At 37.5% G+C, this 27,481-nt stretch overlaps 1 protein-coding gene across 9 annotated transcripts in view; it reads left to right on the forward strand.

Annotated features, from left to right (window-relative positions):
- The window catches only part of MAP3K4 (mitogen-activated protein kinase kinase kinase 4), a 71,788-nt gene that overhangs the window by 12,588 nt on the left and 31,719 nt on the right, over nucleotides 1–27,481 (forward strand). For 8 of the 9 annotated variants that reach the window (XM_069010088.1, XM_069010093.1, XM_069010084.1 and 5 more), the window contains exons 2-10: nucleotides 6,093–6,283; nucleotides 10,153–11,534; nucleotides 15,266–15,508; nucleotides 21,180–21,326; nucleotides 22,513–22,670; nucleotides 23,015–23,131; nucleotides 23,545–23,644; nucleotides 23,729–23,812; nucleotides 25,844–26,110. In XM_069010088.1, the coding sequence (XP_068866189.1) occupies nucleotides 6,093–6,283; nucleotides 10,153–11,534; nucleotides 15,266–15,508; nucleotides 21,180–21,326; nucleotides 22,513–22,670; nucleotides 23,015–23,131; nucleotides 23,545–23,644; nucleotides 23,729–23,812; nucleotides 25,844–26,110 (2,689 nt within the window). The remainder of the gene's footprint in view (nucleotides 1–6,092; nucleotides 6,284–10,152; nucleotides 11,535–15,265; nucleotides 15,509–21,179; nucleotides 21,327–22,512; nucleotides 22,671–23,014; nucleotides 23,132–23,544; nucleotides 23,645–23,728; nucleotides 23,813–25,843; nucleotides 26,111–27,481) is intronic. The other variant, XM_069010090.1, reaches the window with a different exon arrangement.

Genomic DNA, 27,481 nt, shown 5'->3' on the forward strand with positions numbered 1-27,481 from the left:
GTACTCTGAAGTTCCCCTTTTCCAGAATAAGAGTGCAGTTAGATGATTTTCTGCCAGGCTTTTTTGTCAAGTTAAGTTATCCAGATGTCTCTTCTAGAGTAAAGTAATGCCTACAAGATCCTTGTGAGATAGAAACTTGGAACTCCAAAGCTTTTGTTACCGCTCTCCCTTCCAGCTTAAAGCTGCTTTCAGATCTTTTTTTTGTACTGGTGGGATGTGGCATATGTTCTCTCTAAACTTTGGAAAAGCTACAGGTAACATATATTCCTTCCAGTTCCTTATCCAAAACCATGGATATTCATTTGCCAAGCAGGAATTTGCCAAAAGTAACAAAGTTTTTTTCTCAGGCGGAAGCTGATCCAGGCTTTAATAGAGATGTGGTACTTTTTGCAAGTCTAAATTTCATTTGCCCTACGTAATTTGAAGACTTTTCTGTTTTTTTAAAATTTTTACACTAGAACTTTAAGGAGAATTATATCTGCAGTTTATCTTTGTGGTAGTGATTCTGCTCAGAAAAACCCCTCAGACTTGGTACTTTTCTATAGCTTACCCAAATTACACTTAGGATAACAAATTACAAAGCCAGGCATATTCTTAGTTTCAAGTTGAATTCAATTATACCAAGTATACCAAGTATTTACCAAGTTTGTAACAATAACAACTATTAATATGTTGATAGCAAGGACATTTTATTTACTGATGACTAAGATTTAACATTGACTACTCAGAAATACTGAGCTCAGGCATCTAAGATTCAAATGTGAAAACAAAGGTCAATTATTTTCATTCCTCTATGTCAGTGTTAGGTTTTAATATGAACACTACGTTTGTCTGCAGTCTCTGGAGGTATAATGACAGGAGGAATATGTGACATGAATACTATTTGAATGTCTGTGCTCATCACAGAATTTTCGTATCCTGCTAACAGGCTATTTTTTCCCACCTGTAAGTGCTGTGCCAGACTTAGAATACATTTAGCAAAAGAATATAGTTTTATTTGTAGAAACTGTGCAAATTCCTGCTGTGCTGTAATAATATAATAAAAACCTCCAACAAGATCTTTTCCTTGCCTTCTGCTGAAGACTTCCTTTTGCTGCACTTAGGGCAGTTTATAGTAAATGCAGTAACATCAGGCACTTCACTTTTGTATTCACATGTGTTGCAAATCTTTGAAAATACCTTATTCAAAGCTGGATTTTTAGTCATTTCTGCTTTCAGTTCAGGAATCTTTCAGAACCATGTCCATTCATTTAAGCTTACAACTTCCTTCAGAACATAATGTTTAAAAAGTGATTAAAATATAGGGGTGCATGATGCTTTCCTAGTGTTGGAACGTAACACTGTGTTTACACCAGGTAGCTGTCCTGTATTGTAGTAGAACTTTAAGTTTTTTCATCTTGTTTTCCTGATTTGGTTGTCTAATCCTCAGTCTTTTTTACCCAAGGTGCTACTGATTGCTTAGTGAAGTTCCTTTTTTGTGCTGTTGGTCCAGGAGTACCATTAAATTCTCTTTTGCTATAAAATGAAACCTAGTACTGTCCCACAGAAATTGGAGCTTCTAATTCCAGAGTTTTGCTGTGTGTGGTGTTTAGCAGCACTGACTGCATACTTTATTGTTTCTCTGTTTTAACAGGTGCATAGGTGGGTACTTAAAAATTCTGTTTGCTTTTTGCATAGCCAGCAGCTGTTGGGTGATGACAGTTCTTGTCAGAATATTGTCTGAAAAAAAGACTGGCTGTGACTACCTTTAGGGAGAGCTACCTTAACTTTAACAAGATGTGTTTGGCAGTGTGTAGTGCCTGTGTTTTCTGCTACTTTTGCTGACTGGGAATGTGCATTGCTAAGAGCAGACCAATGTAGCTTTGTCTTCCTGCATTAATTATCAAGCTGAATCTGAGTTAAGGAGTATATATTTGAAAAATAGACACTTTACTTTTAAAACAAAGCCACTGAATGTCAAGAGCTGGTACTTGGTAGTTTGGTGCTGGACCCTGTACAGATACTGCAGTTCTTTGTGTGAAAATGGCAGAGGGCCATAAGAGGTGTTGAGAAAGAGCCTTACTGATTCCTGCAAGGTGTGATGGCTTTGATACTGCGGGCAGCTGTTTACAGCAGCAGTCTCTGGAGTGCACAGCTTCCAAACCATTTTGGTGGGTGATTATCCCAGCTACTGTGTGGGAACTGCCTAACTCAAATTTATTGCTATGTGCTTGTAGTCCAGTCAGTTGACCTCTACTGCTCTGGTCCCCAACAAGCTTTTAAGCTGCATGTGGGATGATAAGCAGTAGCTGAACCTGACTTAATTATGTAAGTGCCTAATGTATTTGAACTCCTGCTTCTGAGGAAGGTGGCTGATATAAACGGAAGAGTAAAAAGGTGCTTCCCCCATATAGCTGTCACAGTTTTTAGGATGACCTCTCGTTAATGGTTGTTACAAACTTTGCAAGCTTCAGGAAAGTGCAAAAGTTTGTATTGGTTAAAAATGGTGTTCCTCAGTGGGACTTTAGCCTAATTAATTGTAACATGTTCCCATGTGATCCTCAGTAGTCTTTTCATTTGTTAGTTTATTTTCAGTGATAAATGAATGTATCCAAAGGTTATGGCCCTTATCAATAGTGGTGCTTACCAGACCTTTGCTTCCTGTCCTGCTGCTTCAAATTTCATACCTCGATTTCTGCCCCCCTTCCTATTTTTGTTTGCTGGCCTTTAAAATCGAGAAGAATTATCCTGGTTTTCATGACTGAGCTGGAATTGTCCATACATTGCCATCACTTTCACTTAGTAAAAAAAAAAAAATGCTGTTGTTGTATAGAAGTGCAAATTAAAGAAATTATGTATTCTGTCTTTTCAGATTCTGGTTGAAACATTCTTGGTTTGTTGGGGGTTTTTTTTGGTGCATTTCCGAGCTGTTAAGTTGTTTTGCTTTGGTTCTTGTTTTTACCGTACTGCTCTTAAAACTTTCCCAATATTTATGATTTATGCATCCTGGTTACAGTCTTTACAGGGTAAAAGCATTTTTGTCATTAAAATTGAGGCTTGGAAACTGTAAATAGACTATGAAAATTGTGCACATCTAGTTTTCCTTGTAGGGATTTGGTTTAGGCTGTTATTGGCAAATAGTAACTGCAGTTGTCACATTTCTAGCTTTCACTTTTTGTGTGTAAGCATAATTAAACTTTGGATGATTCTCACTTGCTGTGGGGGAGAAAACCTGCATGTCTTGGTAGCTATGAAGAAATTAGCCTCAACTAATGTTTCTCAACTCTGGTTGCAACAGTATTTAGGAACCAACAATTCTGTCTAATAACCAACACTATGATCTGATTCAGGCTTGCCAGCACTGCATTTTAGAGATTGGCAGATTTAATTAGTCTATGGTTAGTTCATGACAGCAAATAACACACAAATATTGTAAATGCTGCAATGTCAGTAATCTGTAAAAATCATAATTGATTTTAACACCAGAGTCTTCCTGCTGAAGATCATAGATTTCTGGTGTTGTCTGGATGAGAAAAATTAATCCTACCGTGTCATAGCTGATGTATCTGCTTTAGTTCAGACCCTGTATGTTTAGTGCATTGTTGTACCCTAAGGCTTGCACTGATGAAACTGAAGCTTTGTGTTAATTGGCACCGATTTGAGGTATAGTCTTTGCACACAAACCCTAAACTGAGTATGCTAAATTTTTAAAAACTTGGTTTGCAACCTGTGCCTTCCTCTCTCTGAGCAGACCAGCCGGCTTTGGTTAGATCATCTCACCAGCTGCTAACAAGAGTGGTTCTGTTGTTATGAACGAGGGCACAATTGCTTGTTTTGTGATATGATTTCAAGTGCTGCATGTTTTGTGATGCCTGCTATGCTTTTTATCAAAGAACGTTTTACTAAATTACCCAGAAAAAAATGGCTGAATGTTAAGTAAGTCATACTGGATGCCACTGTATAGGTATGTGTTTAATTCACGTGTGAGATTGGAGGGTGATTTGGATACTTCTGGCACTCATACCCTCTCATCAGACATAGCAAGAAACAAAGAAGGTAGAATTATAAAATCATTTAGGTTGAGAAGGAGCTCTAAGATTGAGTCCAACAGTAAAGTGACACATTCAAATCCACCAATAAACCATGTCCTATGAGGGCCACACCTACAGGTCTTTCAAATGCCTCGGGCAATAGTGACCAAAATAACCATCTTGCGTTCTTTAAAGATCAGTTAATTCAGCCTGGTGGAGAGGTTTGATTGTTATGTTCTTCGAAGAGGTTGCTCACTTATAAACAGAGGGAAAACAGTGTTTTCTCTGGTCTCTCCTAATGAGGTAACTTGTCCTAGTTTAAAACTACCTTGGAGACCTAACATGAGTGCTTGCAGGATCTGTTCTGCCAGCCTCCACAAGAGCATCAGCACCCCACCCTCTGCCTTGCCAGGCCAGTGAGATCACTGAAAAAATAAGTGGCTCCATAAGCACTGGAACTAATGACTTCTGTTTTATGTGGTTTAGTCTCTTGTGGTTGATTTGTCTTTGGCAAGATCAGAGGGGTGTTCTCTGAAGTGTTTTTTGCAGTAGGGCTGTTTGCAAGCGTTCTCAGAAATAAAGCTCTTCTGGTGTCCAAAAAGATGTAAACTTGAGTTCCACTTTCCCAGCTCAGCACTTACAAGATCTGTTTCTCTTACTCATCCACCTATTTTCACAAGATCTGTAGGAACAAATGTACGGCTTGTTTTTATATTTGGACAGTGGGGGTTGTTTAAATCAGATTAAATCATCTAAGACACAGTAACAGTGTGATATTCAAAGGCAAGGAAACCAGACTAAAAGTATTGGTGATTCTGTGTGGTTGTCATTATGACCAGATTGTAGGGCTCTCCTTAGACTCCAGGTGGTGCTGCGGTACCAGCTGGGTCATTTTTCTTGGGTAACCAGTAAGGTTTATCTGCAGAAGTCAGTGAACTTGCCTACTGCCTTCTCAAAGCTGAAGTAGTAGAGTGAGAAGAGTAAAGTGAAAAGAGTATTTCATACACTAAATGTTTCTGTGGCTTTGCAGAGAACATAACTCTTCTGCATGCTAAGGTATTTATTTCTGTTTGTAGCTAAAGGCCAAGAAAAAGTACAGTATCTGTGTTTTGTTTGTTTTTGTTTTGTTAGCCTTACTGCTTACTTAGCTGGCAATATTCTGACAATATTTCTTGCTGCAGTAACTCAGACTCATTTCACCAGAGCATAAGTAACATTCCTTGTCTGCCCCTAAAATAGTAGCAAGTAAAATATAATCTGTGATTTGAGTGAAATTGAAGTTATCGGATACTGATGCGATCTTGCACTGATTTAGATCGACTGTTTCTTTGCCTCAGAGTCTTTTACTAGAGTCAAGAATTACTGAGAGTTCTGTAGAGTCAAGTTTTTGCACACCTGCTTCCGAAATAAGTGAGGGAATACAGGCAAACCATTTCTTTTCTTTCTTTGAAAATGGGGTGTGTTCTTCTTCCTGATACGTGTTAAAGCAAGATAATTTCATGTATGGCACCATTGGGGAGTGATAGTATTTATATATGATATTAATGGTATTAATATAGTTGATGTTAAAATTTGTGAAAAATACTTTCAGATCTCCTATGCTGGAGAAGTTTCGTGAAGGGTGGGAGTGTGATTTTAGAAGTTGCCTTTGTGGTATGCGGGGTTTAGGGGGTGAAGAATGGAAGGGAAGACCTCTGCTGTTGTCCTTGCTGCTGGTTAGATTAAACGTTTTGCATTATGTTTGTATACTTGAACCTTTGTTTATTTCATGCACCTCTTAGTTTAGGCTTGCCACAAGTCTTTTCAGAAAGAGATGTATTACATATACATGTATGTTAATGTTGTGTTCTTCTAGTGACACTCTGCTTATACCATCCTTTTCATATATTGCCTGTTATTTATTTGATTGGAAACTTATCCTTAGGGATATGAAAAAAACCTTGGGTAAATACATGTGGATTTGGCAGTAAAATATAGAAGGTTGACTGTGTTTGGGATTTATGGATGAATTAGCTTTCTAAACAGACACTGCAAGTAAAAATTCTCTATCTTGAATGTAATGGTTTATCTTGTTCTCTGCAGGAAAGAGTGCAAATCAGAAGATGCGACTTCCAAGATCTCTGAATCTGACCCTGAAGAATTATCAGATGAAGCAAATGCTGACACTTTCTATGGCGCTTCTCCCCCTAGTACACCTCGCCAGATGAAACGTATGTCAACAAAGCATCAGAAAAATAACGTTGGCAGACCTGCCGGCCGCTCCACTTTGAAAGGTAGGTGTGGTGTCTTGGTTTTTTCCTTCAATGATCATAGTCGTAGCAGTAGCCTGTTGTTACCTGGTGGAGGGGTCGTACAGAAGATGCAGCCAGGTACTGAGGTACAGTGAAAGAACAGGAGGCAGCTGTTGTGAATTGCAACAAGGGAAAACTCCTGGGTATTAGAAGAAAAGTTTTGCCATGAGAATACTTAAACAATGAGCAGGTTGCCAGAGGGATTGTTGGATTGTGGAATCTCCATCTTTAGAGATTTCTAAAACAGAACTGGTTAAGATCATGAGCAGGCTAAACTAGTTTTGAAATAAACCCAGCTTTGAGCAGAAAGTTGGAAAAAATTACTTTCAGAAGTATTTTTCAATCTTTTTTTTTCTGCGATTCTGTGATCTCTAGTAATGGTATAGTTGCTTTTTTGCCCAAGTTTCGTGTTCTGAAGCACTTCACAGGCTGTTTATTGGAAAGTACAGTTTTCAGTGATTATTCTTTAATCTTCAGTGTCACTGAAGCACTTAGAGTGTAGTTTTTCCTGCTTGCTTCTGATGCTTCAGTATAGAGGTAACGGCGGGAAAACCCAAAAGATACTTGATAGGCATTCTTCTCCTAAAGGTACTATGTAATGGTATCTAATAATAAAATCTTTTAGCTTACAGTGATATTTTTTTTTTTGTTGAGATTGAATTGGTGTGAAAAAGCCATTTAAGATTGTATGTTCAGTGTTTTCATATAGGAATACAACTAGGTTCTTGTGTGGGTTTTTGTTGTTTGTTTAATATATTTTTAAACAAATAACAAACTATGTCAGAGGATTATTTGCCACAGTTATGACAGCTTGACTATTCCCAGTTAATGTTTTGGAAGCAATTTTTAGAATTGCGTCACGTGGAACAAGGAAATGTTAAGAGTACATAGCAAGGATGACATTTTTGAGGTAAAATGTAGGGAAGAAAAATGTAAATTGTTTAGGGCGAATAAGGGAATATAGTCAAATCTTTGGTTGTGTAGGGCTGTGTAATGCAAGTTAATAATAAAGGAAGGGCCAATACAAACATTTTCCAAAGCTTCTGTTTCCCTTTCACTTCATACAACCTCCAAATAACATCACTGAAGAGAACATTCACCAAAATACCTCTTCCTTATATCAAATTACAGAGAAATCTTGTTGCTCTTGCCAATTAACTGTAGGCATTGGAATTATTAAGCCTCTTAAACTTTGCTAAAAGGCACATTTAAAAGCCAGTAAAATTTTTCTGTTGCAACATTACCTCTATTTATTTTAACCCTGTATATAGTGGTTATGTAAACTTTTCTTGCTTTTGGTGATTTTGTTGTTGTTGTTGTTTCATTCTGTGCTTTAAAAAAGAGTTCTAAACATGGGCATTGTGATACTAAAGAAACATAATGCATTATATTTCATTGGTAGCCTTTGCTTCTGAGAACATATGGAAGAGTGATACCTTTATGGGAAATAAGGAGTTGCTGTTTATCCCTGCTTGTAGATTTCGAGTTTTTGGGGCAAGGTCTTTCTATTTGCCTATGTGTACCATCTCAGAACAGTTACTTTGTATTATGAAGAGAAAATAAGCCACCCCAAAACCTTGTGGACTAGTTTGTTGACCTTGAATGTGTACGCATATGCTCTTATTGAGCTTGAATGGTTATACGTCAGTGAGAGAATTCATTCAGGGGTTGGTTTAATGCAACTAATCACTCAAAAAAGTAAATTTGAAATAACTTTTCAGATGTTTACAAATAAGATTTAAGGTATCTTTTTTTGATAACTGAAAGAATTTTGGAAATGAGGGCCTTGGCTTACTTGTGCTTCTGATACTTGGTTGTTTAATTTCTGTCACACCAAGTTTCTCATAACTTGCATTTAGTATCCAAACATAAATTGATGCAATAATCTGTTTAGTTTCTGAATTGTTTCTCCTGTAGCCCAAGACCCATGGGGTTCACATTTTTCTAAGCTAAATGCATTTCAGAGGTGCTCGTAAGGTCTGTCTCCTGAACTCCATGAATGCTTGCTTACTGACTGAAGTGTTAGCTTCTCTGTGTACTATGTAAAAGGACTGCCTGTGTCTGCTTCTTAGTATAAAATTTTTGGAGTTTCATACTTGAAAGGGAGGCACTGTTCACCCTGCTTTCCTACCCCCATCATGTTCTTCACATGCATTTTGTTGTATTTTCTTTTAATGACCTCTTTAAGATATCAAACTCCACCGCATGTTCTCCCTCTCACTGACTGATAGTGGCTTAGTTGTGAAACCCCCTGCCTTTTGTAGCATTAAAAGTAATCATAACTCAAAATTTGTTAGTACAGCTGAACTTTTTTTGCAAATTAATTGAAGTCTGTATTACTATACTGGAATACAATTAGTAATAGGAACTCATACAGTTATAGCATTTGTACTAATTTATTGCAGGACTGTCAGGTGTATTTGAATCACTGGTGTCTATTTGATGAGAGGATTTTGAAACAATTTGTAGATTATTGTGCCTGGGCTTTGTTAAGGATGATGAACATTCAAGTATTATGTCTTTTTGGATGTCTAATAATGAGTAATTTTTAACTTGCCTTTTTTTCAATGTGTTTTGGTGATGTGGGGAATCTGAAGGTGAATGATAAGGGAGAATAACATGTTAAAAATACAAACTGAAGGGATCTAGAGGCTCTATCTAGAATGCAAGTTAAGAAAGTGATTTTTACATATAATAGGATTTTAATTTATTTTGCAAGGCCACCAAAATCTTAAACATCCAAGTGCTGTTAGAAGTCGATTCATTTCTAATCTACTTAAAGTCTATGTGAAGAGGGTGTGTGTTTCATCTCTGTCAACCTCCATTTTCAGTCTGCTTGGCTGCCAATGCAGAGTGCCCCTTCCTGCTGTTTGCCTGGCCTAGCTCTTCGGGCTATGGCCTCCTTGCAGCTGTGCCAGCTGCGGTCAGTGAAAATAGACTAAGTATTCAACCATCATTCTGAAAGTCTTTCTGTTCTTGAGTGAGCAGAGGCCCTGTGACCATGGAGCTTGTTGTGTTCCAGCTGCTGATCAGCTGGGACTACTATTCTTTAGTAGTCTGCATACAGGTTCTTCCCGTCAGCTTGCCACCACTTCTGAGAGAGAGAGAGAACCACTCTTTTCATGCCAAGTAGTTCTTCCTATTCTGATCTGCAAAGCCTAGACTGAAGTGCTTTTCTTAGTTCTACAGAAAAGTGACAAGGTCTGCTGCTCCTGAGGAAAGAACAGGAAGAGAGGAGGAGATTGCACCTTTAGGCAGGAAAGGGCTGTTGTCCATGGTAAGGAAGAAAACAAGTGTGTGTTGTGACAGTGGGGAGGCAGGCTCAAGGTGCTAAGGCAGTGTAATTAAGACTACAGAGGGGTTCACAGAACTAAGATCAACCTCCCCAAGAGGCAGGATTGGTGCGTTCAAGCGAAATTTCAAAATCTTTGTGCTCCAGCTTTTATGAAATTGCACATGCAGTGGAGTCTCTTTAATTCTGTTTGACTTTGATACTGTAATAATGCTTTGTTGCATTTTGAGTTTCTGTTTTGGAGGTTGTGTGACAAGTGTATGGAAGATGAACTTGGAAACGGTTCTTTTCCTTTTGATCATACTCAGTTCTCAGTAGATGGTATACTCAAGATGAGAATTCTCTGAGGTTCTACAAAAGAGGTAAAGTGAGAGAAGAAGAAAAGATCCTTTGGTTTAGGGTGTAGTAGTGGTAACTTAAGACTACATCTGCTTCTATCCATGCCAATTTTATTTTATTGATATTAAATTATGCTCAACCTAAGAAAAGTGATTGGTAACTGAATTGAAAAATGCTTTTTCTTGTTGCTATAGTCACATTCTTTTTCCTTTGGTTACAGAAAAGATGAGTGTGCCAGCTCAGTCTTTGCATAAAGATAATGGGAAAACCATAGAGAATGTGGAGGAGCACAGCTATAAGCAAGGGAAGAAGATCAGAGATGCCCTAAGGACAACAGAACGAGATCACAAGAAAAATGTGCAGTGCTCATTTATGTTAGACTCAGTTGGTGGATCTCTGCCAAAAAAACCAATTCCAGATGTTGATCTCAATAAGCCTTACCTCAGCCTTGGCTGTAGCCATGCTAAGCTTCCAGTCTCTGTGCCCATGCCAATACCCAGAACTACACGCCAGACTTCTAGGACTGACTGCCCGGCAGACCGGTTAAAATTCTTTGAAACCCTGCGGCTGTTGTTAAAACTTACCTCAGTCTCGAAGAAAAAGGACAGGGAACAAAGAGGACAGGAAAACACCTCCTCTGTCTGGTTGAACCGATCCAATGAACTGATCTGGCTGGAGCTGCAGGCTTGGCATGCTGGCCGGAGCATTAATGACCAAGACCTCTATCTCTATGCAGCCCGCCAAGCTATTCCTGATATCATCAATGAAATCCTCACCTTCAAAGTGGACTATGGAAACTTCTCCTCTGTAAAAAATGGAGCCAGTCTCAATGGTACTTCAGGAGAAGGAGTTTGCAAATCAACACATGGAACTAGTGCTTTGGGTTACTCAAGTTACCATGAACACCTTCATCGCCAGCGGGTCTCATTTGAGCAGGTAAAGCGAATAATGGAGCTGCTGGAGTACATAGAAGCACTTTATCCATCTCTGCAGGCTCTTCAAAAGGACTATGAAAAGTATGCTGCAAAGGACTTCCAAGACAGAGTGCAGGCACTCTGTCTATGGTTAAATATTACAAAAGACTTAAACCAGAAACTAAGGATTATGGGAACTGTATTGGGCATCAAAAATCTTTCTGACATTGGCTGGCCAGTGTTTGAAATTCCTTCTCCTCGACTGTCTAAGGAAAATGATCCAGATGATGAAGATATTGATAGGGAAACAGAAGTAAAGGAATCCTCAGGAACGTGCACAGAGGAGAGTGATAGTGAAGAACAAATCTCTGAGGAGAATGTTGAGGAACTTAGGCAAGCCATCAAGAACAATTTTACTAATAAGCCAAATTTTGACTTTCAGGACCATTTTTCAAGGAGGCTTGATAGGCTTGAATCTGAGGATGACTCTAGTTCCTGGGTTATTCCAGAGTGCAGTGCTGAGGGAAGCTGCAGCCAACACTGTTTGACCTCTATTTACAGGCCGTTTGTTGATAAAGCACTGAAGCAAATGGGGTTGAGGAAACTAATTTTAAGACTGCACAAGCTAATGCATGGTTCATTGCAAAGGGCCCGTATGGCGTTGGTAAGGAGTGATCACCAGCTGGAGGTAGGTTACTAGTGTAAATGGATAACAGGAGTACCTCCTTGCTGTATTGTTTCTGACTGAAAATGTAGGAATTGGGATCTTATGAACGTTTGGTTGCTTAGCTTAGTTGGTTTTTGGAAGACAGTGTATATTATGATTAGGAGCCCAGTTCTCCTTCCACAGAAATAAGTATGTCGTGTCACTGAATTTGTGTGAAGCCCAAGCTAGTTCTCTGTTCTTGTTTGTAATTGAAATGACATTTTTATGATAACATCTTTGTTCGTTATATTTTCTAATGTCTAAATCAACAAGTGAGAAAAATCACTGTGAAAATTAAGCACAACAATTGAATTGTGAGAAAAATCAGCTGTGGAGGTGTTAATTTTTCTCATCTTCAAGACTGGATGTTTTTCTGTAAGACGTTCTTTGTAAAGATGTCACTATAGTTGTGTGGTTTTTCTTGCCTACATAAATCAAGTACTATGCTGGCACATTATGCTTAAGGAGAGATGGGATAAATGAATGGACTCTCTTAACCTTGACATCTGTGAAAACAAGTCATGTTAGTGTGTTACATTCTTTAGTTAAGGCTTTTAGTTAAATCATTATTTTTGTTTGGGTCATTTTATATTTTTAATGAAGAATGTGAGTTAATAAAACCAATTTAGGAATTAAGCAGTAAGTGAAGGACAGTAGTTTCATATTGTAAGATGCGGTCACTAATTCTTTCAAGGCAGAATATTGTTTCTTAATATAAACTGTTATCTAACTTGTAGATATTTTTTGCTAGGAAAAATTAGTGGTAAGGATTACTTGCTGTCCCTGGTAAAGTGGCATTGTGAATTCTGGGCAAAGGCATCTCTTAGCCAACATGCCCATTCTGATACTGATACCATATGTGGTCTTTGATACGTTGCTGATCTCTTAATGTTGATGGTCATGTTTGCAAAAGGAATAAGAATTGTTTATCTCCCTTGGAGGTTATTTTTTTCAGGATTAATAAATTTATAAATATAAAGCTATTTGATTTTGAAATTTTTTACTTGTACTGTTATTAGTGTAGATACTACTGTAGAAATGAAGTTACTAGTTGAATTTTTATTTATTCTCTAATTGGTTTTAGCTTGTGTTTTAGAAAATTTGCATTAGAAATAGATGAAAATTTCCTTAAAGTCAAGTGCCTAAGCAAAACTTGCAGGTATCTTGTTACGGGAACCAAAAGCACGCCCAAACCATGCACGCTTAGAAAGGTCAGCTTAATATGTAGGTTGAAATACATTTTAAAAAATCAAAGTAAATGATAAAATGTGGGGGTATTGAAAATGGACTTTGAATTTTTGAAACTGCTAAATACCTCCAAAGTTTTGACTGCATAAGAGTTTTTAAAATAAGGAAACATGAAGTAGCTAGAGTTTTTGCTGCAGCTTCACACAGTTAAACCTTCTGGTAATGTAGTGTTGGATGACTTGTATAAGATGTAAGTTTAATCTTTTCTGCCTTCTTCTATACCCTTGTGACTACTTTGAATGTTCATTTTCAGTAATTATTACCTTTTCTTTGGAATATTACTCGCCCTTAAGAAATTACTTTGAGTAAAGGTGAATGTTATAAAATTGTAAACTTCTTTCCTGCACCAACGTTTAAAGCACGTTGTCAGAAAAGAACCCAAACAACTCATCATCAGAGTTGTGGTACCTACTGCAGCAAAAGATGATATTATACTAGAATGGAAGAGATGGATTTCAATTGCTTGGTCTTTGCACCTGACAATACTTGGAATGTAGTGTCTTTTTTTTTAGTGCAGTTCAATTTGATATTTGTATGCAGAGTTGTTAGTAATCTGTTAATCTTTGTTGTTTCTGTTACTTCTGTAACTTGACTCTGTGTTTGTGTGTACTTAGACTTTTAAGTCTCTGGACATACTTTTGTTTCTGTTGTTGCTTAAAAACTGTCTAAAACACATCTAAAACGTGCCTCTGGATTCTTCCACTGTATGCATTTTAATGTTCATTTCATCCTAAATACTTGTAAATCTTTATACATATTGCTGGTCTTAAAAACATACATTTGATTCCTCCATAGGCTCTGATGCTTTAACAGGGCTCTAGATACTATGCAGTCCATTTTGTGTAGAAGTTGTACAATTTCATTCTTGATGAAGATGGATAATATTTCTAATTTAAATTTATAAAATCAGATGTTATTTTAATAGAACATATTTAAGCTCATGTACCTTGTTTGTTGTTTATTCAACTGGCCACACTTTTGGGTCTGTTTTTTTGCATGATCTCAATAAATGGTTTAGAGTTTTTCTTGGGGTTTTTATAAAAAGTATTTGAAACATTTCAGATTGGGCCTGTTGAAGATTAAGATTAGTCAGATTGAGCATTAGAAGTTTAGGTGTCTAGTACTAAGCCCTAATGTCATTTGCTGTTATCCTTGATTTTAGAAAATATTACAAATTTATTGAATTTGGCTGTGTTATTTTTGCTCATAGATTAGTTTTTTCATGGTTTTATAACAACTGAATTTCCCCAAACTATATTTGCATCACCATGAGGATTATATTTCTTAATTTTTTTTGTTGTACTGTGGGAGTGTAGTATTTTTATGATCTGTTTGTTAATGAAAACTTTTTGTATAAAAATCTTTAGCTCTGGTGCTATTCCGGTGCTGCATATTCCTTTTAAAGAGAGTAAAAAGAAGACATTAATATTCCATCTAAGAAGATATGTTTTAAAATATGTGTTTAATTTTCTGCTAGATTATAAGCTTAAAAGGTTTTCTAAACTTCCTAGGCAGTACTTTATAATTGATCTAATTACTGGTCATGTCTTTTTCCCTTTTGTAGTGGTGTTTAAATTTGGCTGAAGAAAAACCTAGAACATGCTAGTCATGTCTACTATATGAATGAAGGATGTTCAGATGTCATAGTTAGCATCTGAGAAATGAGAATAAGAATAAAACAAACTTAATCTGAAATCTCATCCTTAAATGATGATGAGTGTGGTGCTATCTTCTGGAACTACAGATGTTCTGCAGTCCAACTTTTCTTTCTAAATTAAGCCTCAGAGTGCTTCCATGCACAGCCTTGCTTACGGTGTTATCAGAAGGTGTATAGTTAGTATTCTAGGATGTTTATTTCATATAGTCTCAATTATTTTCTCTAATTAGAAAAGTAATTTTCTTTAAATGTAATCTTAATTTTAAAAAAAAGTAAGTTTATTATTTAAAAAAAACCCAGAATCCCCAAAACAACAAACCAGCTTGACCTCTATATGTCATCTTTCTTTTTTAAACAGTTTAAATTTGAAATCCACCAAAATTCAAAAGTTACTTTTTCAATAGTTTATCTTAGTTTAGCTAGTGACACTTTTTTGAATATTGAATTCATTTACAATGTGGAGTTCTATGTTAGTATATGCATTATGTATTTGAAAAGGAATAAGGTTATGTACCTGATGTAGCTTAGTGTACAGTTGTTTCTCTGGATATCGTCATAACAGAAACATAAATGTTTTTTTTCATTTCCAAGGGTCCATAATTGTTTTTCCTGAGACTAATGATCCTTAAAAAAAAAAAGTTAGCTTTAACAATCCCCAGTGATATAAACTTGAAACTTCTGTGGTTGACTTGCCATCTAATAGACTGTTACCTTTTAAAAAGACACTTCTGTGCATGCTACTTTAAACAAATCCAAAATCCTAAAGAATTACAGGGATCCTTTTCATGATACCTATTTTTTGTTACAGTTTTCAGAATTTCCAGATCCCATGTTGTGTTCAGATTATGTGCAGTTACTAAATTTCCCACCTTGTTGCGAGCAAAAATGCAGCGCTGTATCCTGGGAGGAGTTGAAATCCATGGATTTGCCATCTTTTGAACCTGCATTCTTGGTCCTCTGCCGAGTCCTGCTCAATGTTATCCATGAATGTCTCAAGCTGAGGTTGGAACAAAGACCTGCTGGGGAACCATCTCTTTTGAGTATTAAACAGGTTTGCTTCAGTTGCTTTTTTAATACATATTTCCTGATTGAAATACTTTGTCATTTCATTATGATATGGTTGTCAGCTTAAAGAGGATTAATGTAAGAAATTGCAGTGTATAATTGTGTAATAATTATTGTAAATGGTCTTGTATTTCATATGGAGATCTGCTTTTTGCATAATAAATAACTGATCATATATACCTCTGATTTAGGCTTCCAAATCAAAACTGGTGATTAAAAATATTATTAGCCAACAAAAGTAAACCGTATTGGTTCCATTTGCATAATAAGCTATACAATCTCTAGCACATCTGCCATTTGGGTTTCTTAGGCAGTATAAGCAGTTTTAAGGATCTATGTTTCTCTTTTTTTCCTTGATTTGATAATTCTTCTCTTGTGAATGTAAGGCATCTGCTAACATGCAGTAGTCACATAGTGGGAGTTAATTAAGAAGAAAAATGAAATGAAAAAAAAAAAGTGTTTCCCCAGCATATTGTATTATTTTCTGTGGGCAGTGACCCAAGATTGTCAGTCCTGTCATTGGTTGAGAATATTGTTTAAGGATTTATTTTCTGGAGGCTAAATTCTACTAAATTAATCCGATCTCCCTGCATAACTAGATCGGGGTTTTATCAGATGGTCTCTAAGGGTAAACATCTAAATAACCTCTTGGACTGATTATGATCTCACATTGCAGTTATTTGCTGATCCAAAATCCACTGTTATGTTACTTTATGGTCCCAAATAAATTTGTCCTTTCTTCCTTCTCCCTTCCTGTGCTCCCCCTTGCTTCCCCCATTGATTGAAGCCTACAATTTCAACCTTAACAGTCATAGAGTAAAATGATGCCTAGCATTCTCTGTTGTTAAGCACAACTGCTCCAGAGACTGGGGAGATTGTTTCCCCCCCCCTTAACATTTTGTGTGCTCCTTGTGGACTCCAAATTAAGTAAAAATTACACTTTCTTCCTGGAAAACAATGTGTTAGTACCAGACTGTTTTGGTGGTGTGTGGGAACCTAGAATGCAGAGAATATTTGTGATAATCTCACATAGTATTCTATCACCTAATTCACACTATTGTAGATTCACATTCTTCCCAGAGGTAAGGCAAATTTTCCCATGGACAAAGGTCAAAACCAGTACTGTCCAGGGGGGTAAAACCTTTCAAAACAGGCAGAGAAATATTCTCTGCATTCTAGGTTCCCACATCGGTAGATACTGCCTTGCTGATGACATTGAAAAAATGAATTCAGCTCAGCAAATGCTTCCTGTCCCACGCAATATTTCTGAACAGGCAAAGGAGCTGTGGAGGATGTTTCACAAATAGATCTGTTTGTTTCCTGAAGAATTATAATTCATAAAATCTTGAGCAAGCTCAAAACAGGAGTCCAGGAATCTGTGTTATTCTGCAAGTTCATGGAGTATTACAGAATTACAGAGAAGTCTGGATTAGAGATACTCTGGTCCAGCCGTCTGGAAGCTGAGTCCTACAATTAGATTGATCCCCAAATTAGATTGTTTTGTTATCGTATTAGAGCATAGTCAGCAGGGTGAGGCAGGTGATCCTTCCCCTCTACTCAGCCTTAGTGAGATACATCAGGACTGCTGTGCCCAGTTCTGTGCTCCTCAGTATCAGAGAGATGTGCAGCTCCTGGAGTGGGTCCAGTGGAGGACAGCAAAGATGATTGGGGTCTGGAACATCTCTCCTGTGAGGAAAGGCTGAAGGAATTGGGCTTGTTCAGCCTTGAGAAGAGACAGCTGAGAGGGGACCTCATCAATGTCCTGCATCACACTCTGTAGCCCTCAGAAGCTGACCATCTGGAATATGATCAACCCAGCTATCTTCAGTCGTGTTGCTCTCCTGGCTGCTGGGCAAGGATGCAGAACTTGCGTGCAGCTCAAGACAGCTGAGCCATCTTAACTGCAGACATAAGATTTTTGAATTCTATCAAGTATTTTTCAGGAAGGAGAGCTGGTGCTGCAGCACAGCTTCTGGAAGTGGCCGCTGCTTCACTTCCTTCTGTAAGATGGTCTTCTGGGTAGGCTGCTATGCCTTGGCTTTCTCTGCATTGAGGGACAGGGCCGGTGCTTTATTGTTGTACTTTGGTGAGACTTTATTAGTAGAGGAGTTAATTATTTTTGTTTTGATTTTGGTGCAAGTGAGGCATTCAACTTTGCATGCCTCAAGGCACCCTCTTCCTCATCTAGAGAGGTGGCAGAGACAGAAGGGCACTTGCCAAGCATACGAAGTGTAACAAGGGCAAGTGCCAGATTCTGCACCTGGGACAGGGCAGCCCAGGTTTTGTGTATAGACTGGGGAATGAGATGCTGGAAAGCAGTGCTGCAGAAAGGGACCTGGGGGTCCTGGTCGATGGCAAGTTGAACATGAGTCAGCAGGACCCTGGCAGCCAGGAGGGCTGAGCAGGGGTGCATCAGGCACAGCATCACCAGGCAGGCAAGAGAGGGGATTGTCCCGCTCTGCTCTGCACTGGGACGGCCTCACCTTGAGTGCTGGGGCCAGTTTTGGGTGACCAAATGTAAAAATGGCATTAAGCTATTGGGGAGCATCCAAAGGAGGGCCATGAGTATGGTGAAAGGCCTTGAAGGGAAGCTGTATGAGGAATGGCTGAGGTTACTTGGTCTGTTCAGCCTGGACAAGAGGAGACTGAGGGGAGATCTCACTGCAGTTACAACTTCCTCATGAGGGGAAGAGGAGATCTCTGTGGTGACTAGTGATAGGACCCAAGGGAATGGCTCGAAGCTGAGTCAGGGGATGTTTTAGATTAGATATTAGGAAAAGGTTTTTCACCCAAAGGGTTTAGCCCTGGAACAGGCTCTGCAGGGAAGTGGTCACAGCACCAAGCCTGACAGTCCAAGAAGTGTTTGGACAGTGCTCTCGGGGCCCATGGTGTGACTCTTGGGGTGTCTTGCACTGGGCCAGGAGTTTGACTCAGTGGTCCTCCTGGGTCCCTTCCAACTCAGCATATTCTATGATTCTGTCTCTATAAGGATCTGAAGGGAGGGTGCCAGGGGATGGAACCAGGCTCTGCTCAGTGGTGCCACGCAATAGGACAGGAGGCAATGGGCAGAAAATGATGCACAGGAAGTTCAACCTGAACATGTGGAAGAACTACTGTGTGAGTGACTGAGCCCTGGAACAGGCTGCTCGGAGAGGGTGCGGAGTCTCTGTCTGTGGTCCCTCCCAACCTTACCCTTTCTGTAATTCAGGTCCTTGTTAGGTCAGATCCTGAATACTTGCAACTAGAGAGAGACTCCTCCACTACTTTTCCAGCCAATCTGTTCCCATATTTAATTTTATTCCTGGTAATGTGTTCTGTTCTTGTGTTTTCTTTTTTTTGTAGCTGTTTTTTTTTGTTTGTTTTTTGTGTGTGTATGGGTTTTTTTGGTGTGTTTTTTGGTTGGTTGGCTGGTTGGTTGGGTTTTTCCCCCTTGTATTAGACAGAATTTCCTTTAAGCAACTTGTGTGTGTTGCCTCAGGTGGGGTCACTGTGCATCCTTCTGAAAGGAGTGCCCTCATTTTCTCTGCAACTGCCCTCTAGGCATTGGAAATTTGTGATTAAATTCCCCTTGCATATTCTCTTTTCAAGGCTGAACAAACCCAATTCCTTGAATTTTTCTTCCTATGCAAGTAGCATAACACAGTCTGTTTTTGGTAGTGATTGACCTAGTGAATCTTATTTGAGGCACTGAGACCTTTAAGTGTCTCCTGCTTTTTGGGACCATTTGAAATACATAGCAGTACTGTGTGAATGTATCAGGCATGCTAGTCTTGTTACTCAACTTTTTCGAGGTGGCATTAAATTTTTGTATTACTAGCAAGTCAATTGTATTAAAAAAAAAAAAATCTGATTTTCAATAGGAAGTATATACACAAAAAGAAAACTAGCACAGATTATATCCCTCTTACAATGTGCCTTTTCCCCTGTCCTTTCTTGCTGCCTTCCTTCTTTTTGTCCATGTTTCACTTTCAGTACTGGCTTTTGTAATCCTGATGATCCTGTGTTGTTGGAGAGAGCTGTTCTCTTTTAATGGCAGTTTAGTACCTGAGCATTTCAAGATGGTTCTCAAATTCAGCATTAGTGCTGAGAGGTGGATGTGTGTATGTGCATGTGGGTTATTTCTGTTTGGTGGTTAAATTTGGTATTGTTTGTCTCGCTCTACCTGCTTTGAGAAAATAATTTATTGTATAAACTACCTAAACAAAAAGCAACCCCTCAAACCAATAATAGTGATGATATTTTCAGTTTAAGGTGTGTGTTCTTTCATGTGCTCATTATACACCAAAATTTTGTTTGGCCACTGCTTTGTGAATTTCAGTTTCAAACTGAATTATTAGCACTACAGATTTTTTGTAAATCCTATATTCTGTTATTCAATGGAATATCCCTGTAAAAGAGTATTATTGAAATAAAAAACTCTATTGTTAATGAAGTTCTGCAAGTTTATTTTGGAATGGATTGAAGGGAGAAAAATCCCCCACAGGTTAACACAATGTACATTGGATGTGATTGAGTGGAGTGAAGAAGCACATTAATTTTAAAATATGTGACATACTAAGGATATAAAAGTGTCCTTTTGCATTTCCACCTTATAAAAAAATTACTTTCCCCCCCCCTTTTTTTACCTAACTTGGTAAATTTTAAATTGTACAGTTTAGACTATTATTCTTGTTTCCTCTGCACATCAGGGAGTACAACATGTGTTCTGGCCTGTAAAGGATTCCAAAGACTCTTGTCATACTTTTAGCATTCTTGTAGGTTTTTTGCTTTTGTGCCATTATAATTTCTCATACACTGAGTCTACTATATTGATGTATTACTTAGCCAGGAGAGCCATTATAGAAGATTTTAAAAAGCATATTCATCATCCAGCAATTCTATTCCCTCTGATCTCAGAAAAGATCAGGGATTGTCAAACCTGAAGACTGATAATGATTTCAGAAGAATACACACTAAGCACTTGAAGGGCTTCTGAAAGAAAGGCATTTGTTAGTATAGGTTTGAAAAGATCCTTGCTCGTTGTGTACTCCTGTACCTGTGGTTGTACATGTCTCTTGAAATAAATAAAGACTAAGCTTTCAGGGAGAGATGACAGCTGTTCCAAAGGTGACCCCTTCTGCAGTTGAAAAGATAACTTTTCTCATGCTAGCTTTGCCCAGGGAAGCAACAAAAAGACCACAAATTGTTTTCAGATCTGGTACAGATCTTGGAGTTGAGGGCAGCTGCCCAGTAGATTGACAGGGAATTCACTGTAGTAAAACACTTCTCTAAGCATATGTTAAACACGTTGCAATTTTTCCTGACTTGCTTCTGTTGAAACTGGTGATTTCGTGACTTTGCCCCTTTCTAAACTAATTATCCAGTAAGTTGTTTGCTGTGGCATTGGGCAGGGATTAAGTCTGAAACATCTGCCTCCATCTCCATTTACATTTATGTGGTGATTAATGGGATTGCAATTAAATAATCTTGGAAAACTACTGACATCTTTCCTGCAGATGTGTAGAGCAACGTGTTTGTTTCAAAAAGCTGTAGAAATTATTTAGTGACAAAACGTACATATTTAGACAAACTGGACTGGCAAATTAAGCTTTCACTGCCCAGGTGAATTTAAGAGTAATGTCTTGACTGATGGCAGTTTTTGGGTTTTTCTCTTGCAGCTAGTGAGAGAGTGTAAAGAAGTTCTGAAGGGTGGACTCTTAATGAAGCAATATTACCAGTTCATGTTACGGGAAGTGTTAGATGACTTACAAAAGATTGATTGCAACATTGATTCTTTTGAAGAGGATCTGCATAAAATGTTAATGGTAAGCTTCTAAAAGGAGAGTTCAAGTAAGTGTATTAATCTGAATACTGCTAATAGAAATCTGTTATCCCTTTTAGGGATAGTTGCCATTTTTCTTTTTTCCCCTGCTTTGATGCAGTTTTATTGTTTTAATGGACTTGTAACAGAAGCCAGTGCTGTTTTAGCAATGATTTTAGTAGTACTGTTTTTTGCTCTGTGGTACAGTAGACTTGTAAATTGCTTGTGTTTACCAAAAATGGTTCGTATATAGAAATGTAAATTCCATAGGTTTGAACCAAACTTTTAATAACCTTTTAATATTGAATAAAATACGATTTTTTGACTGACATTATATCTTACTGTATTGGTATTGCATTAATGCATAATTGATACCTTATTTTTAATGTGTATTTGTTACTGCAATTAGTTAAAGAAATCTTTTTAAGAAAAACACTTGGCCTCTGAAAGATAGGGGTTGGAACTGGGTGATTCTTAAGGTCCCTTTCAACCCAAAACATTCTATGATTCTATGATCTTGGCATTTTAACAGCATTTTAACAGTCTGAAAATACCTGAAACCAATAGAAAGTGGATTTTTTGAGGAGGGATGTTACAGATTATTGAACTGAAACAAATTGCAGGTAATTTTTTGCATTCAGTATGATCCTGAAGGGCAGATGATTGAAGAATTGTATTTACCTGGATTTTTTTAATGTTAGTTTAAAACAATAGTAATTAAGTAAAGGTGAGAGATAAGACTTGATGTAAAGGATCACAAAGCGTAAATGTAGAATCTCAGGAACCTTTTTGTGGCACTTACCTGTATCCAGGAGGATATGTTCAGATAAAACCTTTTGAAGTAATCCAGTTAATAAAAGGTACAGAGACTGTTTTTCAGCAGCTCAGCTTTAAAAACTCTGGCTACTGTGGATGTTCACTAATACAGTAAATAGCAGCACAGCAAGCAAGGGGGTCAGTATTTTCAGGAAGGTATTGTGGAGACATAGAATTTAATACTTCCTGAGCCAAAAATTGCACCTTTTGTGTGAAAACATGGAGCTCATTTTCAGTTGGAGGAAATGAAAATTATTGTAGAAATACCTTCTAAAATTGTATAATACTGAGTTCTGTTGATTTGAGAAGTTCTAGTCCTTAAATTAACACCTTGTGTTACAGTTTCTGTTTAAATTATCTGTTTCCTTGTACAGGTTTACTTTGATTATATGCGAAGCTGGATCCAAATGCTGCAGCAGTTACCTCAAGCATCTCATAGTTTAAAAAATCTGTTGGAGGAAGAATGGAATTTCACCAAAGAAATAACTCCTTATATAAGAGGAGGTGAAGCTCAAGCTGGAAAACTATTTTGGTAGGTTTTACTTAATTACTCTGCTTATGGTGTTGTTTTGTACCAGATAGGTGTTAAAGTTAGCACTTGTTCGGGGTTCCCAGGTGGGACTGCTTGAGATGTCAGTAAGCAGTTGGTAGTCTTTGTGAATGTATGGATTATTGCAGTGGCTGTGGGTGTAGGATGTAGAAGGTGCAGGTGGCCCTGACTCTTGCTGTAACAGACATGACTTCTGTGGACCCTGAGATGCTGCTTGTTTTTGTACATGGACTTGGCAACAGCTCTCTTGCATTAGGAAGGAGGAAGTTTAAGGTGCCATTCTACCTCAATAAGACTCTGAAGTTCCACCATTTCTGTTGCTACAGTGATATTGCAGGAATGCTGCTGAAATCTACAGGAATATTTTTAGATTCTGGACTACAAGACAGTTGTGATGAATTTTGGGCCAGTGCCGATGACAGTACTGCATCAGATGAAATCAGGTATTAAGTCCTTTGGCTTAATAATAACAAAACACTTACTTATGTTTCTCTACCTCTGACAGATGCATAATGTATTTTATTTCTTAGAATGCAGACTTTGTAAATGTAAGGCTCCATAGACTACTACTGTACTTATGTGTGCAGTAGTAATGGACCATCATTTTGTTTTTGTGAAGCCTAGTAAGCTTCTCTTTAGTTCAGTCTGTGAGAGACTGTCTGTGTAATGATACTTGAATTAATTTTTTATATTCTTATCAAAAATGTGCCTACGCAAGTTCAACTTATTTGTCAGCTGCTTGCAAATATTTATGTTCTTTCTACTAACGTATATGTAAGTAATTATTTTCTAGTGGCTCTATAAATGCAATATGATTTATTAAAACATTGTCACTTCATTTCTGCCAATGTTTCAGGAGGTCTGTTATAGAGACCAGTCGAGCACTGAAAGAGCTGTTCCATGAAGCTAGAGAAAGGGCCTCCAAAGCACTTGGTTTCGCTAAAATGCTGAGGAAGGTAAGTTAGCAGTCTCCTCTTATTTATATGCTTTAAAGAAATTTAGTCTGAAAGCATATTCCTTTGTTTTGTCATTACTTGTAGGACCTTGAAATAGCAGCAGAATTTGCATTGTCAGCCCCTGTGCGAGATCTTCTGAATGCCCTGAAAACAAAAGAGTATGTGAAGGTAAATTCCTGTAGGTAATAAGGTTTAGAGGCATGAAAGTGAGCTGGGTATGCTAAGCAGAATGTCAAAGGATATTGGCCTACTTTCAGTTTTTTAATGGGACATCTCTACTTCAACATTTTAAATGTTGTGTATTTAATATTGAACTGTGGTAGCCAAATTCTGTACTTGTGTTTGTGTGAGTGAGAATGCTAGTCTGTTTTGGCAAATCGATGTCTTAATTCCTTGTTTTTCCAAAGATTCTCTTGGCGACTGAGGAAAAACTTTTTTGTTTAATAACAGTAGTGACTGCTATGAAACAAATGCTGTCAAATCTATAAGGTAAATGGATACATGTTTGAGTAGATAATCTCAGACTATAGACCTGTGTTTTGCTTTTATAAAACATCAGTATTACAGTGGAGATCTGCTCTAGCAGGCATGCTAGAGAGTACTGAGGACATTAGAAATGCAGGGACTCTGTTCTGTTCCAGAATAACTGTTGCTGGAAAACTGTTGTACAGCGAAAGTAAGTTAAGCTCTTGGTGCTCTATATTTACTGCACTGTAAAGTCCCACATTTGTGGTTTTGCAAAATTTCTTAAAAATTCCTAGGTCAACAAGTCTTAAGTCATTTGCTTCAACAGATTAAATGTATTTGGATCTGCTGTTCTTTTTTGTCCTTCCGTACATTTTATATATATATATATAATTCCCAGTTGGGAAATAATGTACTAACCTTCTCGTGATGTAATTCTTGTTAGATTTACATAAATGTTTGCCAAATACAAAAATTCATTTAAGGGGACACAACCAAGTTCTGTAGGAGAGAAGTTCATAAAGGGTTGTTAAATACATGGATGAAACAACTGGCTCAGCAGGGCCCTGGTCTGTGAGTTGTTTAAGAGTTGGAAAATGCCCAGGGAAATCAGTGTATGTTTACTTTAAAAAAGTTTTTTCCCCCAAGTATCTAGTCTTGGCTGCTTTAAGACACCATATTAATTTTGGTAGACCTTTTAAGGATCATATAGTTTTTCTTAAGAACGATTTTTGAAGAAAAAATTGACTCTCGAGTTTGACAGATCTGTTACACATGGATTAAATGACACACATTTTGATGATGAATACTTTATGTATTGTCCCCTCTAATATCATGTAGGGAGCTTAAATTTTTAACAGCCTTTTCAATCAGATGTTCATTAGTTTTGGGAATCTAAATTTAGCTTTTAGTAACAACCATCTAGTATTTTACATTGGCCTACAGATTATAATAGTTTTAATTATAAAATACATCTGTCTAATGGTAGAAGTGCTCAGTGCAGTGTTTTGTTTTAGCTTGATGACATCTGATAAGAGAATTTAACTCCACTGTAAGTCAATTACCTCATGTCAAATCATGATATTGGCTATTTCACTGTTTTCACAGTCTGCCTCTGATGCCTGACTTGGGTGAAGTATTGCTACCAGTGTGACAGATATAATTGGAAGTAGTTTTTAAGTAGTATCAGTAGTATTTTATTAAAAGAGAACACTCACTGGACTTAATCTAGTTCTTGTTGAAGAGTAACTGATAATTTTTTAGCCAGAGTTTTGTTTACTCTTTATCTTTTGTAGCGTTTGAGAAATGTATGAATTCTGAAGGAATTTTTTTTTTTAATACTCTAGTCTTTGTTGGCTAATTTACTTTTTAAAGCATGAGTGTATGTATTTTATACTTGTGTATGCATACATATATAGTATATATGTGAAACGGGACTTCTTTTGTAACAAGATTCCTTTAAAAGGATATGTAGAAGGATTAACTGGAAGTACACGGAAAGACGTCACTGAAAGATGGTGATCCAGTGGATTTCAAAAGAAACAATTTTTAATGCTTTTTGACTTTCAATGCAAAAATAGTTGAAGGTACTGTTTTAGTATGTATATTGTACAGCTTTTTAGATGGAAATTCTTCCTGTTGCTTAAATGATACTACATATACCTATTTTATCTTTTTTTTATTTGTCATAAAAGACAGTCAGATTCATTCATTCAGTGTGTTTCTTTTCTACAGGTACAAATTCCCGGACTCGAGACTTTACAAGTATTTGTACCAGGCAGTATTGCGGGGGAAAAGTCTGTGATTTTGCAGCTCCTCAATGCGGCTGCTGGGAAGGATTGCTCCAAGGATTCAGATGAGCTTACATACGAGGCCTACTTGCTAATGACCAAACACAGTGACAAAGACCATGAATTAGATGACAGCTGGAGTGCATGGGAGGGTCAGCCGGTCAAAGTAGTGCCACAAGTAGAAACTGCTGATACGCTGCGCACCATGCAGGTGGGTTTGGTCTTTTTCCCACACTGTTTGTCATCTCCATGCTTCTCTGAATGCTTATTCTATCAGATTAACTGGAGTGATGGAAGTGAAGGCATATGTCCTTTTATAGGTAATAAAAAGTTAAATTCAGGAATACATTTGATTCTTAGTTGTGTTAAATGCAAATATTAAATTGATGGTAGCATTTCCTGGCAGGATCAGTCTCTACAAATGTGCATTTTTCAGGGTTGTACTTGAAAATAAAGATTCTTTTAATATATAGTTGGGTGTTGAGAAGTGTGGTTAAGACTTGAAAGCTGTACATTTTATTATATTAAGAAGTCATCAGTCACCAAGAACATGTGATGGTTGTGTGCCTTCCACTCACTGAGGTGTGAAATCAGTTACTCTTGATCTTGGATGAATTGTGACATTTAATGTTAAATTTCTCTGGAAGTTACTGGATGTTCAACAGTTCTGCAGGAAGAAATGTTTCCAGTCATACTTTCCTTCTTCCCAAGCCAACAGGGGTTCCCTGCCAGCAGTTCTGATGCACTCTGACAGCTGAGCCAGCTCCCTGCCCCTCATGTTCCCATATCCTTATGTTAAGCTACATGAATTTTCCTTTTGGTATGTCATGCAGTTCCTTGGATCCTACCATAAATGGGCTGTACTGTTCAGGAAGAGAGTGGCTTTCCATGTCACTGTGCCTGACCTTTAGCATTCAGAGGGTTCTACCAATTACAGGCAGTTGAAAAAAGTCCCTCTACAACATACTGCTGCTTTTAACGTGCAAACATGTTGTTTCTTGTTTGCCTGTTCCAATAAAAAAGCACCCTTTGATTAAGTGCTTACAAGTTCTTCGGACTTCTATCAAAGTTAGTATTTCATTCAGAAAATGAAAACAGCAATAGATGAAATTTGGTTTGCAAATGGTTTCTTACATGTGCAAGTGTACATAAAACACTATGTGTGTGTGTTTGTATGTCTGTAACACTAGGTTTTTCTAAATCTAGGATTGAAAGTTTAGGAAATAAAAAGTCCTTCAGAAAGATTGTGTCTTAAAAAAATGCATTCTTATTGCAAACTAAAGAAAATATAAGGTGTTATTTAAAAAATACTCATCAAATGAAAGAATCTCATCAACACTTAAAGAATTTTAAGCATGAAATTATTCTTTGGGGAGGAGGTACTGAAAATCAGGATGAAGTAGGTCTTGTTTTGTGAGTAACTTGTTGCAGATGCATTGTCTGTAGTTTGAAATCAGCAGAGCTTAGTATGGCAACACCATCTGTGATGTATACTTTTATAGACTTGTGCAATATCTGAGCTCTGGTCTACAAAACATACTATAATATTAATATTGATAATTTTCAAATTTTGATCAAATAC

The sequence above is a fragment of the Aphelocoma coerulescens genome, chromosome 3, assembly GCF_041296385.1.
Source record: "Aphelocoma coerulescens isolate FSJ_1873_10779 chromosome 3, UR_Acoe_1.0, whole genome shotgun sequence".
NCBI lineage: Eukaryota > Metazoa > Chordata > Aves > Passeriformes > Corvidae > Aphelocoma > Aphelocoma coerulescens.